The sequence below is a fragment of the Arachis stenosperma genome, chromosome 5 (genome assembly GCF_014773155.1).
Source record: "Arachis stenosperma cultivar V10309 chromosome 5, arast.V10309.gnm1.PFL2, whole genome shotgun sequence".
Taxonomy (NCBI): Eukaryota; Viridiplantae; Streptophyta; class Magnoliopsida; order Fabales; family Fabaceae; genus Arachis; species Arachis stenosperma.
The window spans coordinates 138794465-138810020 of record NC_080381.1 but is presented as its reverse complement, the minus strand read 5'-3'; the positions used below and the strand labels follow the sequence as shown (position 1 = coordinate 138810020).

General features: G+C 31.7%; 4 protein-coding genes across 8 annotated transcripts; 2 read left to right on the top strand and 2 right to left on the bottom strand.

Moving 5' to 3' along the window:
* Positions 1–610: 610 nt before the first annotated feature.
* Positions 611–3541, bottom strand: LOC130982691 (probable prolyl 4-hydroxylase 12). 4 transcript variants are annotated; one of them, XM_057906749.1, is made up of 7 exons: positions 3056–3541; positions 2800–2946; positions 2417–2474; positions 2212–2286; positions 1720–1777; positions 1448–1620; positions 611–1195 (listed from the first exon to the last, which is right to left on the bottom strand). In XM_057906749.1, the coding sequence occupies exons 1-7, from the start codon at positions 3124–3126 to the stop codon at positions 842–844; spliced, it is 936 nt and encodes a 311-aa protein (XP_057762732.1). In that variant the 5' UTR covers positions 3127–3541; the 3' UTR covers positions 611–841. The 4 variants fall into 4 exon arrangements, with proteins under 4 accessions (XP_057762732.1, XP_057762734.1, XP_057762733.1 ...); XM_057906751.1 differs by having other exon boundaries at positions 2800–2940; XM_057906750.1 differs by having other exon boundaries at positions 2800–2943; positions 3056–3537.
* Positions 3542–6659: 3118 nt separating this feature from the next.
* Positions 6660–9963, top strand: LOC130982114 (serine/threonine-protein phosphatase 7 long form homolog). The gene is made up of 4 exons (XM_057905980.1): positions 6660–6753; positions 7951–8663; positions 8751–8841; positions 9023–9963. The coding sequence occupies exons 1-4, from the start codon at positions 6691–6693 to the stop codon at positions 9659–9661; spliced, it is 1506 nt and encodes a 501-aa protein (XP_057761963.1). The 5' UTR covers positions 6660–6690; the 3' UTR covers positions 9662–9963.
* Positions 9964–10070: 107 nt separating this feature from the next.
* On the bottom strand, positions 10071–13189 carry LOC130982115 (uncharacterized). 2 transcript variants are annotated; one of them, XM_057905982.1, is made up of 6 exons: positions 12839–13189; positions 11644–12372; positions 11327–11385; positions 11010–11138; positions 10748–10883; positions 10071–10538 (listed from the first exon to the last, which is right to left on the bottom strand). In XM_057905982.1, exons 2-6 carry the CDS (start codon positions 12346–12348, stop codon positions 10200–10202), a joined length of 1368 nt encoding a protein of 455 aa, XP_057761965.1. In that variant the 5' UTR covers positions 12349–12372; positions 12839–13189; the 3' UTR covers positions 10071–10199. The 2 variants fall into 2 exon arrangements, with proteins under 2 accessions (XP_057761965.1, XP_057761964.1); XM_057905981.1 differs by having other exon boundaries at positions 11644–12504; positions 12839–13188.
* A 691-nt stretch (positions 13190–13880) lies between these two features.
* LOC130982116 (60S ribosomal protein L36-3-like) lies at positions 13881–15334 on the top strand. Its single transcript, XM_057905983.1, has 3 exons — positions 13881–14131; positions 14790–14989; positions 15094–15334. The coding sequence occupies exons 1-3, from the start codon at positions 14030–14032 to the stop codon at positions 15122–15124; spliced, it is 333 nt and encodes a 110-aa protein (XP_057761966.1). The 5' UTR covers positions 13881–14029; the 3' UTR covers positions 15125–15334.
* Positions 15335–15556: the final 222 nt, after the last annotated feature.

The following is a 15556-nucleotide window of genomic DNA, read 5'->3' as shown; positions in this document are numbered from 1 at the left end:
GAAAGGAAGCAGCAGAATTTGGAAGTAGCCGTTATCGTGCGAGATTTTAAAATCATTCTCTCGCGCTCCAATCGACGACGTTTATATTTTATTTTTGTTTGGGACACTTCCTTCATACGCTTTGCACTAACCACAAATGATAATAAGGCGCTAAAATAAATGTCATGTCACTAAATAAGTATTTATTTAAAATATTGAATAATATTAATTATATATTTTAATTTAATTTAATTTATTTGAAAAGTTATAACCGAGCATTAATTTAGAACAAAAGACTGAGAATATTATACATGTCTTAGAATCTTATAAAAGGTAACCAATTCTTTTCTGCATTTTGTAATTAAGATGCTTAAAAATCAATTTACTAATTAATTTTGCTTCTAGTTATACACCTCCAATTAGAAAGAGAAACGGATGAGAGAAAGTATGTAAAATGAAAGAAAAAGAAGTGATGATTAAAAAATAAAATTTTATAAAAATATATAAAAATTTAGACTTAAAAAATATAATTTAAATAAAATACGTAACTTTTGGTTTTATTCTCCAATTTCTTTTTTATTTTGGTAACAAAAAGCTAGGTTTTTCTTAGGTAGTCCTAAGTTTTTTTGTTTTTATTATGGCAAATTCTCTTGTGCCTTTGAGTTTGGTGCCAAATTTGCAAATAAGTTTTCATGAACCGTACATTAAATTGAAGATTTCCAAAACATTATATTACCGATTCTAAGACAATGTTGAGCACCATAAGATGTGGAATACCTACCACTATCATTTTTACAAAGGAATTCATAGTTCCAACATAATGGAATAAGTTTGTATTAGCAGTGTGTGTAAAATACTAAAATCAACATAAATGACAACTTTTCCTACATGTACCATAATAATCTTGGGAACCAATCATGAACACAGGATTTCGTTGACATTCTCCCATGGCCGCCCAAGCAGCGCAATTGTCATCCTCATCAATACAATCACCACCATCTGATACGGTTGGGACCTTACTCTCACCAATTGGTTTTGCATATAAGTATTTAATTGCAGACCACATATCCCCCTTAAGGATAGGGCATCTAGAATGTATACTCCTCTTGTCATGAGTTGCACTTAGGTGGAGGGAGAAGAACAGAACTGCATTCCCTTTTACTGGCTGGAGAAACTTGTTACTTTCTCCACAATCCGACATGCCGCTACTCTTCGGCTGAGAGTATATTCAACATGATTAAATGGTAAACACAGGTCCAATACCAGGCAAGATATCGAGCATTTAATTTTGATACGCTAACAATGTTACATTCATCCAGTTATGTTATGTAACCACACTGAAGGTATTGAAAAAATCACACACAGTGAAGACAGTATATAACAGTTTACAATGGCAGTGTATCAAAGTTGGTCTCCAAAAAACAAATAAGCACATTGGAAGGAAAATCTCTGGAGTGGCCTCACTCACCTCTGATTCGGGAAAGAGAATTTGACCCCCTTGTGTAGAATTTGAGAGATATAAAATAACGGTTGCCATTAGAGGTCCATTTGATTCCAATTTGGTCTTGTTCGTAAAATAGTCTAAGTTCTGGCCATCCTGTTCAAGCTCATAATGCTTGACCTGCAAAGGCTTGCTGTTCTCTAGTAAAAATGATTAACAAACGAGACAACCGTTATATTAGAGTGTGTAATGCAGAACACAGGCAGACAAATACAGGCCTGAACATAACAATTGGATACCTTTAGGAAGGAAAGTCCAAAGCGAAATTCTTTCTTCAATCTTTGCAACAATATCATCCTAAATCAATTTAGAATATCATCATAATAATGTCCACAAGGTTGGTAATGAGCTAAATGTGGTCAAGCAGCAAGGTTAAAACAACAAGCAGGTATACATTGGCTGCAGCAATCTCATGCATATACAATTTCTCTCGGTTTTCAAGTTCCGTATGAACATTAAGGATCACAATCGAAGAACTGCATGCAATGAGTCCTTAGAAGTATACATGAATATAAAGAAACACCTCATTGATTTGGCTTAATTTAAGGTAGACATAGACAAACAAACAAAAATACAAAATTTCACCATGCAATAATCGAGAACATGAAAATGAACCAAAATTGAAGGAAGAAAAACACAGTTGAAGCTAAAACTAGTCATCACAGTATAACCTAATAATTTGCCAGTGCCTAAGCCATGCAACTAGGTATGGAAAAACTTAAAAGACTCACTTCGATATCCAACGAAGTTTCCGATGCAAGTCTCCCATTGGCCGCATCAAAGGATTTTTCGTTCAGATCATACGCCTTAGTACCCAAAATTTAAAAAAGAAAAAGGAAAAAAGAAAAGGAAAGAATCAACAACTGACCCAAGTATTAGGAGGCAACATGACTGAATGACAATAAGAAGCAAAAAATAAGAAAAAAAGAACCATACCAAAGAAATAAGGTAGTCACACTCCTTGGCAGACAAGAACTCTCTATATAGAAAAACTCTGTAGTCACAGATACAATATCATCAAAGTTTAATAATCAAACGAATTAGAGCACATAATAAAATGAGTTTAGTTTCTATGCATTAGCATTCAATCAAGAGCTGTCATTAGACAAAAGAAACCACTTTAATCTACATACCAGCGCCCAATTGGATATAGTGCATACTGCATAGAAATTAAACTATAACATAATACATCATTCAAATGCATTTAAAATAATAACAAAAAAGGAAAAAAACAAAGAGATTAACTGAATACCTAAGGCATGAAATAATGAGAATGCTTCAAGTGGAGAAAAAGTTGTAGAGAGTAGAAAGTACCTGACCTTGGTTGCCATGAGATCTGGACAACACGTGTTGGATCAATGCTGTTTGGATTAACTGAGTGGCCTAACCCTAACATATAATGTGATGATGCATTTTCCTTCTTCAACAACAGCAACCCCTCCTTCTCCCTTAGTTCTTTCCTGCTGCTAATAAAAATTCACAGCACCAACAATAATAATTGAGTTTAGACTTTAGACCCTAATTCAACCAAACTAGAGAATTGGGGAAAAAGTGAGGGCGAACTTGTAAATTTACCTGTCGGAAAAAGAGGGTGAAAGAAGCAGCGAAAGCGTGGAGAGAGTGAGAAGAAGCGAAGCAGAGGCCATTGGAGATCAACATAGAAAGAAAGAAAGAAAAACAGTGATAATGCAAAACGAGAGTTCACTTTATGGAGTTATACATTGGTCTCTGGTAAATGGTAATAAATTATTAAATTAAATTTTATCATGAAATCCGTGGCTAAATTTTTTTACAATGGAGGAAATCGTGTGCAATCCAGAGATATTGATGATGGTGGTGTTTTTCTTGTGGTACGGATATTTGAAATCGGTTAGTCCGATTGCCTTGTAATATAATTTTTTAAAATATTTTAATATTAAATTGGAGGGTTCTATTTTTTTAATATAATTATTTTTTTAGTTCATACTTCATAAATCGGATGATCCGAATTTTGTTTTTAAAAATCGATTTGTTTTTTAAAATTTGGATGATCTGATCTTTACATTTTAAATCTACATGTAAGATTAACATTTTTATTGTTTATGATTTTAAAAAATAGAAAAAATAAAAAAATACTACTTGTATAATAAAATTTAATTTTTGGTCTATTTTTAAAATTTAAATAATGTTATTTAATTAAATTTAATTAAAATACATTCTTAATTTATAGCTAGTAATTAAAATTAATTTAAATTTTAAATACTAAAATTTTTCTAACTTCCTACTCACTTTATAAAGTGGTTATTTTATCATTTTTCTATTTTATTTGTACGTGCCCCTTTCTCCCTCTTTAAGTTCTTTTCTTCTTCTCTTTTAGGTTCTTCACAAAACTCTTCATAAAAGAATATCACTCCTCTACAGGTAAATTTACTATTTCATATTTAATATTTTATTATTATTAGATGAGTTGTGCTATTTTGTTCCTATTTCAAGTGACTTGCATGTTAACTCAAAACTCATTCATCATATTGTCGAATGAAATTTTAATAAGTTTTATATCAACATTTGAATTAAACAATAAATGAATTATCAGTCTATGCATCAATATTCTTTTTTTTCTTCTCTTTTTTTTTTTATTTTTGTAATATTTATCTCCAAAATGATTAGAAAATACCACTCTTCTCCAACCAATGTGGAACCTTACAATCCACTCTAAGGGAGCCCAGCACCCTCGCATTGTAATAGCCCCTGCTCTTATACCATTTGTAATAGCCCAGACCACCCGCTAGCACGATATTGTCCGCTTTGGCACACGAAGCCTCACGGTTTTGCTAGGAATGATAGCCAAAACCCCCACACTCACTCGTTAAAACGTGTCATGTTAGGGAGACACCCTTATAAGGCAACATAAAATAATTAGACCGAATTAAAGATAAATAAATGAGCAATTACAGGTATTCGGGAGGAAAAAAAAAGATAACAAATAAAAATTTAATAAAGGTTTATAGTGTTCAACAATTTTTTTATTATTAGTTGGATTTTTTATTATTTATTTAAATATTAACGCTTTTAAAATTATTAAAATATATGTGCGTAAAAATTAATTTTTTCCATTGTAAGTTGTAACACATTTAAAATTATAAAGTTATACAAAAAATATTTTTAAAATATATCCAAAATCATAAATCTAAAATTTAAATTTAAACACTAAAAATAAAATTAATTTTTTATATCTTATTCGATAAAAACTCATATAATATTTCTTTTTTTTAGTAGTTAGATTTTTTGTCACTTATTTGAATATTAATGTTTTTAATTTATTAACATGTATGTTCGTAAAAATTCATTTTTGTTTTTAATTGTAACACATCGAAAATTATTAAATGATACACAAAATATTTCTGAAACACATCCAAAATAATAAACCAGAAAATTAAATTTAAATTTAAATGTTAAATATAAAATTACTTTTTTTATATCTTACTCGATAAAAATTTATCTAATATTTTTTATTTTTTTATTATTTGTTAGATTTTATCGTTATTTATTTGAACATTAACGCTTTTAAATTTATTAAAATGTATATTTGTAAAAATTGGTTATTTTTTCAATTATTATACATTTAAAATTATTGACTTATATACAAAATATGTTTAAAACAGATCCAAAATTATAAATCTAAAATTTTATTTATTAAACGTTAAAAATAAAACTATTTTTTTATATCTTATTCGATAAAAATGCATCTAATATTTCTTATTTTTTATCAACATTTTTAAAATTATTAACAAGTTGGGTTAGTCTAGTGGTTAGCTCATTAGTCCACTTAAACAAGTGTCAGGGGTTCGAATTCTGCCTTGTGCATGCAGCAACCTATTGGCCAGTGACAAACCCTTAAAAGGAGCTCAGTACCATAGCGGATTAGTCGTTGACTTACCGGGTTAGGGGATACCGTGAAAAACCATTAAAATGCATAATTAAACTAAGTTTTTAGATCTTATTCGATAAAAGTATACCTAACATATTAGTTTAAAATATGATCTCTTTTAGGGAGTTTCACATGTGTGGATTAATAATTAAAACCCTAAAATTTTATTTTTTGAATTTTAAAATTAAAATTTTCAATTTTATTGTATTTAATTTTTGAATGTGTATTTAAATGATAATCTATTAATAATAAAAAAACAGTAAAACTGAAACAAAAATTTTAAATTTTAAATTTTAAATTTCAGTTTTATTTAGTTTATATTTTGAATGTGTATTTAATTTTAAAAAGACACTAAATCTATTTAGATGTATTTGTTTTAATTTTTTAAATTATTATAATAAAAGGTTGAATAAAAAATCACTTTTAAAGAATACCTATTCGTACTGAAAAGATAAATACGTCTTCCACTTTTTATTTCAAAAATAAATAAATTTTTAATTAATTAAAAATATAAAAACATCATTTTTTTTAAGAGAAACATCTAAATTTTTTAATAAATTTATTTGTTCTTGTATATTTTAGACAAAAAAATTTAAATATCTTTTATTTTAAAAAATAAAAAATATTTTTATATTTTTAGTTAGTTAAGGAGGTCTTCAAATCAAAAAATAAAGACTTGTTTTTTTTTCTAAGAAATATCATTCTCATTTTAATATAAAACTTAAGAATAAAATATATTTTTTATTTTTTAAAATATTCTTAATATTTAATTTTATTTAATTTTATCCTTAACGTTTTTTATATACATAATTTTATCTTTAATATTTTTTATTTGTCTCAAAATTATCGTAAACGTTATATATCCTCAACATTTATAAAATTTAACATCTTTAATACAAACCAAAAAAATATTTAAAAAAATTAAATAAAATCAAATGTTAGAGATATTTTTAAAAAAATCACAACGTTACTGATAAAATATATACTTTATGTAAAAAATAATTTACAGAAATGCTTTTGTGAATAAAATTACGCAAATTAATTTTGAATTTTTTTATGATTGTTATATATGAGTAATTTCGGTATTTCACATATGTAGCTGGCATGGGAAATCGGGAATGGCGATTTCCTTGTTGACTCGACACGTGTAAAGCATGCAGGAGTGGCAGTGCGCCCGTGACTCTCCTCACTCCTTTAAAGTAGCTCACTTCACTCCCTTTTCATTTCAAACAACTACTTCAGAGAGTTAGAGAATTCAGAGAACAAGAAAAACGGTGAAGGAGAGAAGAAGAAGAGGAGGAAGATGGTTAGAGATATTACTCGTTCCGAAGATCATATTATTGAATATCTTGCTCATCCTACATATGTAAGTTTTTTAATTTCTTTTATTAGTAATAATATTTTTTTATAATGTTGAAGATAAATTTTTTAGGTTGATAATATAATAGTGTTATAGTACAGTGTGTAAAGTGTTTAGTCTAAACGAGTTTTAAATTATCAAGGGGAGAAAGTAACTAGATTCACAACAGGTTTTATATTTTGTTGAATAGAATTTTTCTGTTGTTAATATTGTATGTTGTGTTTAGTGAAATCTGAAAAGTAGTTTTTATTTCTGATACTGATTAAGAATATTTTTAATTTTCTTTTATTTTTATGAATAAAAGTAGTATGCAGTGGTAATACTCCCAGATAACAATTTTTGGTATACGAAGGATAATATCAAATATTTTAGGAAAAACAATGAAGTCAAGTATTTGTTAGGAAAATTTATTTTTAATTATTTTTTAGGAGCAAAATGCTGATAACTATTCTTTTGATTAGTATAATAAATCTTTTGGCTAGTAATTTTGTTAATTATGGTAAGATATTATGTGAAATTAGTAAGTTTTCAAAATAATTTTATTAATTATAATAATATAATACAAAAATTAGAGATTTATTTAGGTTAATTTTATTAATTACAGTAAGATGTTAATAAAAGTTAGTAATTTTTTATGTTAATTTTATTAATAATATATTTATAATAAGATGTTTAGGTAATTATTAGTTTTTCAGATTGTTTTATTAATTATATTAATATTTTAATGAAGATTAGTAATTTTTTATGTTAATTTTGTTAGTTATAATAAGACCTTAAGGGAAATTAGTAACTTTTCAGATTATTTTATTAATTATAGTAAGCTATTATGTGGAATGATGAGTAATTTTTTTTAGATCAATTTCATTAATTAGGATGAGATGTTAAGGAAAGTTAGTAATTTTTTAGATCAATTTTGTTATTTCAGCAAGATCTTAGAGTAGTTTAATTTAATTTTTATTTACTATGTAAAAAAATAGTATTCATCACAAAGGATGGATGCATTATCAAAATATTAGGATATTAAATTCATATGTATTAAATTATTATCAGGTTGTCATAACTTACATTATGATTATGGAAGATACTGTGGGAAACCAATCATGATGTTATCATAGTTAAATTGATCAATATTAGACTTTATTATGTTAATGTGAAATTTGTGATTAGTTGTGCTAATATTTTTCTTTTTTTCTTTTTTTTTAGGGTTCACGAATATTGGAGTGTCGGCACTTAAACCCACCAGATACCTTTGATGCCAGCGTTGAAGAGCTTTTAAGAGAGACCGGGTTTTACCACATCTCTCGCGTTGGAAGAATACAAAGTCACTCGGTTATCGTGACAGCACTGGTCGAAAGGTGGCGGCCTGAGACTCACACGTTTCATCTACCAATTGGTGAGTGCACTATTACTTTAGAAGATGTTGCAATGATTCTTGGTCTCCCAACAAATGGTCTACCAGTTACAGGACCAACAGACAGTAGTAGCAGTGGTCTAGAAAGTGAATGCATGTGGCATTTTGGAGTTGCACCTGGAGTAAGGGATCATAGAGGAAGTTTTATTAAGTTGACGTGGCTTCGCAGTCTTAAACGTCGCTTACAATTGAATGATCAACTTTCTAGAGAAAGATATGTCAAGTGTCACATTATGGCCCTATTTGGTACGACGTTATTTTGTGACAAGTCTGGAGCTGGGGTGCATTGGAAATTTTTACCCTTGCTTCGAAATGTTTCGGAGATCAAGACTTACAGTTGGGGAGCGGCATGTCTAGCCCACCTATACAGATCATTGTGTCGGGCATCACGTTATGATTGTAAGGATATGGATGGTCCCCTGACTCTCTTGCATGTATGGGCTTGGGAACGGATGCCATTCCTTGCACCAATTCCCATTGAGCCACGTTTTCCGCTTGCTCAACGGTAACATTACATAGTAAATATGATACTAATATATATTAATAGATTATTTTTATTGGATTTTATTAATAGAAAGCAAAAATTTGTCAGGTGGAATGATTGGGAATTTCCCTCATCTCAATACAGACATTGGACAACCAATCACGTGAGGAAGTTATTGGATTTGATTCAACCTGACAGGGTACGTATTTAGAAAACTGTCTAAATTGATTTAGATAGATTTTTTATTTGTAAATTGATGTATTAATCTATCAAAAACCAATAGTTATTCACAAGTTATTTTAATAGTTGTTGAGTCATATTTTTACTAAATGCAGGACTTTAATAGTTGTCTTCAACTTTTTTGAATCTTATTCATGCAGTTTGTGTGGGACGTCTACAGTCATGATCGTATTGCGCCCCATTTAGTTCCAGATGACATCCGTGAGCATGAGGTGATATGGAATGCAACGACGCCACTGATATCGTTTGAGTGCATTGAGTGGCATCCCGCTGACAGAGTCAAGAGACAGTTCGGTTTACAACAGGACATTCCAGGTCAACCAAAGAGTCTTGGTAATGCACATGGCAATGTCTTGACCGGTCCAAAAAATTTGAACTGGGCCGTCGCACATTCTGAGTGGATAACGATTTGGACTAACCGATATTCTCACATCCTTGGTGGAGATCCTGTCAAGACCTGTCAGGCATCCGAGATTTACATGAGTTGGTACAATGCAACATATGGCAATCACTTGCAGCTGTCCTTTCGTTTGGATCAGCCACTGCCACTACGAGTGGTTCCGAGTCAAATGTCCTTAGGTTCGAGACTTCAATGTCCTATCACTTCTAGCCACTCTAGGGGGACAATGTCTTTTGATTCTGGTAGATGTGATCAAGATCGAGGGATTGATTATCACCACAACACAGGCACTAGTGGGAACATACCTCATTACGACCTTAACGTTGTTGCACTACCAATTCAGGAGCACGAGGATGACGACGATGATGATGTTGTATAGGATTACTTGGTGGATGTAGCCGGTAACAATGAGGATGATATTGGTGATGATGATGAGTCTAGGCTCGGTGCGACAGGTAATCTAGTTGTCTTTACTCTAAAGTTTTACTCTACTTAGTACTGTATATTATTTGGGATGATTTCTTGTAATTGCTCAGAGTAAGGTTGATGGTGCAGTTTGGATTAGAGTTGATTTTGTTGTTGTTAATATTGGATATTGGTTGATTTCTTGTTCTTGTTAGCATTGGATATTATTAGAGTTTATTGAAATTGTTGTTATTGTAGCTGGACATTATGATTGAGCAAGGGTTGATGATATAGTTTGGAATTAGAGTTGATTTTGTTGTTGTTAGTATTGAATATTTTTACTTGGTTGATTTCTTCTTGTTAGAATTGTTCATGCTCAAATATTTCAAAATAAATTCATCAACCTTCATTTCTAGTTCCATCTTTCAGCTAAAATTACACATAAAGAGGGAAAAATCACAAAAGAATGAACTAATTTGGCTTTCAATTAGAATGATACATAAAATTTACCATTATTTCTTCAGCACCATGTGGCCATGCTCATCCTTATCAAAAAGGCGTTCAATTAACTCATCCCAGCTTTCACTAGCATTATTGGTTTTATTAGGAGTTGAACCAAAAGAAGAAGAACCACCCTTTAATCTTCTTCTTGAGCTCTTTTCTTCTTCTTCTTTCTCATCATCAAAAGTGCCATATTCTGATGGTGGCGTATAAGCATGAGGAACATCTAATGTCTTAGCCCTCTGTAGTGCTGCTCTGTGTTCTTCTTTGTGCCTAGTCATTGTTTCTTGACGCACCATCTTTTGTTTCTCAGGGATTTCCATGGCATCATGGTCTTTCTCTATTATTAACTGCAGTACATAGAAAACACAAGGAACTTGATTCAAGGGAGATTATTAGAAGGTGAAAACTCAAGTGCAGTTAATTTCATGCGAAATTGATAGTTCAGAGTCGTTAAATGAAGTTAACTGCAGCTGAGTTTATATCAGAATTTAGGGGTTCAAAAATCTTTCTGTTCCGCATATTGCATAAAACAGTTTACAAAGGTTGGTAGACTTACATCTAGAGCCTTTTGTGCTTCTTTCTCTATCCAAATTATGGCATGATCAGACGTGGCGTTACATGAAAGGATTATATGCTCGAATCTTCCGTCGACAGGCACCGCCGTCCTTACAACCGGGGGAAACCTTCCCATTCTGCAAACAAGGTTGTTAAACATCTTTCTTATTACAATCAGGTTAACATATTTTACCATGAAAAGATGGTTGGAGTGGAGTTTCAAAAAGATAGTTAGAATTTAGCATAAGGTTCTTTAAACATACCTAAAAGGCTTTCTCTCAACAATGTGATAAAGGCGACCAGGTGCATAGAGTCTCCTTGGATCTTTGAGCAGCTTCTCCTCAGATATGCATGTATCTCTCATGCACCTCAAACACAATAGGCATGGCAAACTGCCAGCCATAGAAAATATCTTTGTAACTATGATTTTCTGTAATTAATGAATCATTTTCGTCTACGAGTATTCAATTTAACTACGCTATTGTTGCAAACTGAACTATTATCTCAGTCACTCGTATAGAATACATGTCAGAATATAAAATACACGAAAGATTTTGTTATAGAGGTCCTTATGACATACCAGAAAACAGATTTGAATATGTCTTCCAATGGGGTGGCTGTCCTTGGTAAGAAGTCATCCTAATCAGTGTATAAAGAGCATTTAACATCAAATTTAAGTTAGCATGCTAAGCTTGTGATTAGCCTTTGTTTAATAGTTTTAAGTATAGGCATAATAGTTATTGAACAAGATAAGGACATTACCTAAATTACTTAATACAAATATTGACAACAAGAAACTTAAGATAAAATGCCTCAAGATTTTGCAAGGGAATTCATGAAGAACTTACATAGATGCTGCAACCATGCAAGTAAAACATTTGAGATTCTGATACTTGCCTGCAACACAACAGAGTTGATGACATCTGCATATCGCACCGCCAAATTTAGCGACATACACCTAGCCGGTGCGATGGCGTAGCACCTGACTCTCTTCCTGTCAATATCTCCAAGCTTATCGCGATTCTGCACCACCACCATGGTCAACATAGCTGCAACTCCTGATCCAAGTGAATGTCCAGCAAAAGTAAGTCTGTAATCTGGATATGTTTCCACCAACTCCCTCAGAACCTTGCATTCTGTGTCCAAAATCCATCCAGCAGCTTTCAATAGCCCATTGTGAACATACCCTCCATCAAAATTCCTCTTCCCCAATCTATTATCCAAAAGAACTGCATAGTCACTCTCTTTTGCCAAGTTTAGGCCCCTGATGGCAAGAACTATATCAGCATGATCATGATCAATATACAATATATAGGGTGGAGCGCCTCCGCAAGTATCTTCGTATGTTTTCTTGTGTATTAGCCAATCTGGGTTGATTCCATAACCACCAGGAGGTGCCCAAAGGGGGTGTCTAAGATCATCTTCATACACAGCTAGGATGTATCTGCAAAGGCGAGGGACCGGCTCGAACTCTTCGGCGTTGGCAAAGCCCCAATTCTCACTGTCATGGCCTGCATTGTGAAGACATCTTTTCCAAGCCCAGCGAGCGCAACCGAGACAATACACACACTCAAGAAGAGGAAGGCCACACAGGATTGACATTGTTCATGCTAAGTAGGCCAAACACTAGCATATAAGTTTTGCACAAATCTCCCTTAGGCAATGATTTTCTTATACAGAAACAATCATGAACACCAAAATTGGAAGCTTAACTATAAACTTTAATTTCCTCCTTGATCTTCCAAGCTGAACTATAAACTAAAATTGTGGAACTAATAATGATCAGAAACCATAATCTTGTATAGCAGCAGATGCAGAAACTAAAAGCTTTTTTCAATTATGGAGAGATAGGTAAGTTGGTTTGATGGTTCCAACTTTCAATTATACAATTCAGTGACGAAAAATAGATGTAATAAACAACTTGTGATAAGTTCTTTATTAACAACAGAGACAAATAGAAACTATAGAACAGAACAAGGAGAATTTAGTAAACTTAGCTGAAATTTCTATGAAGGGCTGTATTCTTAGGAAAACCGAAACTCAAACGTGGCAAATGATGAAGAAATGAAGAAAATGGGAAAAGATGAGATACCCTTGACCAAATCTGAACGTTGAGTCGTTGACCAGTTATTAGAGAAGCCTGGAACTTCAAAAAAGAACTTTCTTTCAAATACAGAAACTTTGACAGTTTCATAGGTTGCATCATCATTGTTTGAACACACCACCTCGGAGAAGCTTCAAAGTTCAAAGGTATTGATGAAAGAGAACAAAATTGTTTTGGTCTTCTATATAAAAAAATTCAAAAAATAAAAGAATGAAAAATGGTTTTCGAGTTATAGTACATTTTTGAAGGAAAATCCAAAAGCAGAGCCAATAGCCACTCATGCAACCAAACCAATGATGCAAGTGAAGTAGGTTGGGACCATTTCTCCCATGTTTTTCTTCTTCTTTTGTTAATTGTTTCTCCCATGTTTTTAAATACTGCTAGAGTAGTTCTACTTTTCTTAATTGAATAATGAATTTTATAATAGTTGTACTTCCGTATACAAATATTTGATGAATGACTTTTTGTATTTATAAATATTTTTGTTGATCAATTTTTGTTCGATATTATATTTTTTATCTGAAGTTGACTAAATATTTGGTTGTTATTAGGTGTGAAAGTGAGACAAATTGTCAAGTAGATCAAATTTTATTCACGAAAATTGAGCTCTTTTTTATTTATTTCATTAGCAAATAATATGAACATAATTTGTACAAATTATAAACTTATATTTCCATTCATCAACCATACAACCATTGTATTATAATTTAAATATGACATTTTATTTTCGTATGTTTAATCAAAAGTGTAAAATAATTAAATAAGTATATCATTTTTTTGGTAAGGATAAAATCAGTATATCCTAACATGTGATGAAAATAAAAGCCCAAACCGTCAAAAAAGTAAAAAAAGTAATTGGGCCTATACCTCAGACCCAAAAATACCAAAGAGCGTCATGGTGACCCGACCCGATACGAATCAGGTGGAGTAGCTTCTTTCTGTTTGTAGCTGCTTTAAAAGGCGAAGCAGTATTACTCCAAAAACCCTAGTTCTTTCTATCACTAGCATAACCCTCGTCAGGTAATCTTTTACTCTTCTTCTCTCACTTTCAATCAATACAATGTTTGATTCGATCATAAGAAAGTCTACTCTTTGATTCTGATTTCATCATTGGTGAAAATGGTTGCGTGTTTTCTAAATTGAGCGTTTCTTGTTGTTGTTGTTTGTTTGGATCAGGAAATGGCTCCGAAGGCACCGAGTACGGGTCTTTTCGTTGGAATGAACAAGGGTCATATCGTCACCAAGAAGGAGCTGCCTCCCCGCCCCAGAGATCGCAAAGGAGTAAGTTTTTTTTTTTTTATTAAGGGAATTAGCATTCATCCACATGTATTAGATTTTAATTTTACTTTATTACGTTCGATTATACTAGTGATTATTGTTGTGTGCATATATTATGTTTTATATTTGAATTTTGCTGAACGGATGTAAGATATAGCTGAGTTTATGTTAATGCATTATTCTTGATGCTGTTGATTTGAATTAGTATAAGAACAACATTAGCCAACTTTTTTTTCTTTATTGTAAAATTAGTTTTTAACTCATTTTTATTTTGGAATATTTAGGATTTAGAATTTGTGGTTTTGGGGTTTAAAATTTAGAGTTTAGGGTAAAAGAGCAATTTCAAAAAGTTGGCTGAAAGAGGTTTGCTTCATGGTTGAACTTTATTGTTATTTATGCTGCACGTACTAGCCCAATCTGGAATGGCATAGGGTTAATGTTTGGTGATAGTTGGAATTATGAAGCATACTATTCTCTGTACTTGAATGTCTTACATAGTGCTGAATGATGGAATTGTAAAATATACGGAAGGATGAAATTGTTTAAGGGATCAACCACTGTTGAATAAAATTACCCCGAGAAATGATACTATAGTTATAGTTTTTTATGTCTTGAGCTTATCTTAAATGTGGTTTCTAAAGGGACATGTTGTATTGAACAGAAAACAAGCAAGAGGGTGCACTTTGTGAGGAATCTCATTCGCGAGGTTGCTGGTTTTGCGCCGTATGAAAAGCGTATAACTGAGTTGCTGAAGGTTGGAAAGGATAAGAGGGCATTGAAGGTTGCCAAGAGGAAGCTCGGTACCCACAAACGTGCCAAGAGGAAGAGAGAGGAGATGTCCAATGTCCTCAGAAAGATGAGGTTCACACTTAATTCTTTTGTGTTTGTTTTGATTTGTTAGCAATGTCATCTGGTTATTAATTCATGAAGGTAGATTTGTTATGCTACTTATTAATTTTGTGCAGGGCTGGTGGAGGCGGTGACAAGAAGAAGTAAGTGTTTACTTTGGTTCATTCCAGTGTTCTGGGGGGATCAGTGTTTTTGAAGGTGTTTTTGAAGGACAAGCTATATCTTAGTTTTGTTTGGTTCAATTTATCAGTGTAATCTTTTACTTTTAGATATGATCTGTTTTGATTATGTGATTTTTGGAAAATACCATTGGATTATTTTGAGTCTTAACATGAGATTAAAACTTTTTCAAGCCAATGTTGTCTCATTTAAACAGGTTCCTAGTAAAATTGATCCCACCTACCATATCTAATCACGAGTATATGTATATTTTTATAGCAGGCAAACGTAACACTTTACTCTCCAAGTTAATGTAGTTGGTTGATCCTTGTTTGTATTCTCTTTTTGTTTGGTATAATTTTCGCAGAGCAAATATTGAGATCATTTATGTAGTATATTTTTCTAGTCAAGAAATAGAAG

Bases quoted from the DNA above. Each gene is read 5' to 3' on its own strand.
- LOC130982114 (XM_057905980.1), top strand. From the start codon at position 6,691: ATGGTTAGAGATATTACTCGTTCCGAAGATCATATTATTGAATATCTT. The intron at 8,664-8,750 runs GTAACATTACAT...AAAATTTGTCAG, and splicing joins CGTTTTCCGCTTGCTCAACG to GTGGAATGATTGGGAATTTC. The intron at 8,842-9,022 runs GTACGTATTTAG...TTATTCATGCAG, and splicing joins ATTTGATTCAACCTGACAGG to TTTGTGTGGGACGTCTACAG.
- LOC130982115 (XM_057905982.1), bottom strand. From the start codon at position 12,348: ATGTCAATCCTGTGTGGCCTTCCTCTTCTTGAGTGTGTGTATTGTCTC. The intron at 11,386-11,643 runs GCAAGTATCAGA...TACACTGATTAG, and splicing joins TCAACTCTGTTGTGTTGCAG to GATGACTTCTTACCAAGGAC. The intron at 11,139-11,326 runs GTATGTCATAAG...TATGGCTGGCAG, and splicing joins ATATTCAAATCTGTTTTCTG to TTTGCCATGCCTATTGTGTT.
- LOC130982691 (XM_057906749.1), bottom strand. From the start codon at position 3,126: ATGGCCTCTGCTTCGCTTCTTCTCACTCTCTCCACGCTTTCGCTGCTT. The intron at 2,475-2,799 runs GTCAGGTACTTT...CTGTGACTACAG, and splicing joins CAGATCTCATGGCAACCAAG to AGTTTTTCTATATAGAGAGT. The intron at 1,621-1,719 runs GTATCCAATTGT...CATTTTTACTAG, and splicing joins TTGGACTTTCCTTCCTAAAG to AGAACAGCAAGCCTTTGCAG.
- LOC130982116 (XM_057905983.1), top strand. From the start codon at position 14,030: ATGGCTCCGAAGGCACCGAGTACGGGTCTTTTCGTTGGAATGAACAAG. The intron at 14,132-14,789 runs GTAAGTTTTTTT...TGTATTGAACAG, and splicing joins GCCCCAGAGATCGCAAAGGA to AAAACAAGCAAGAGGGTGCA. The intron at 14,990-15,093 runs GTTCACACTTAA...AATTTTGTGCAG, and splicing joins AATGTCCTCAGAAAGATGAG to GGCTGGTGGAGGCGGTGACA.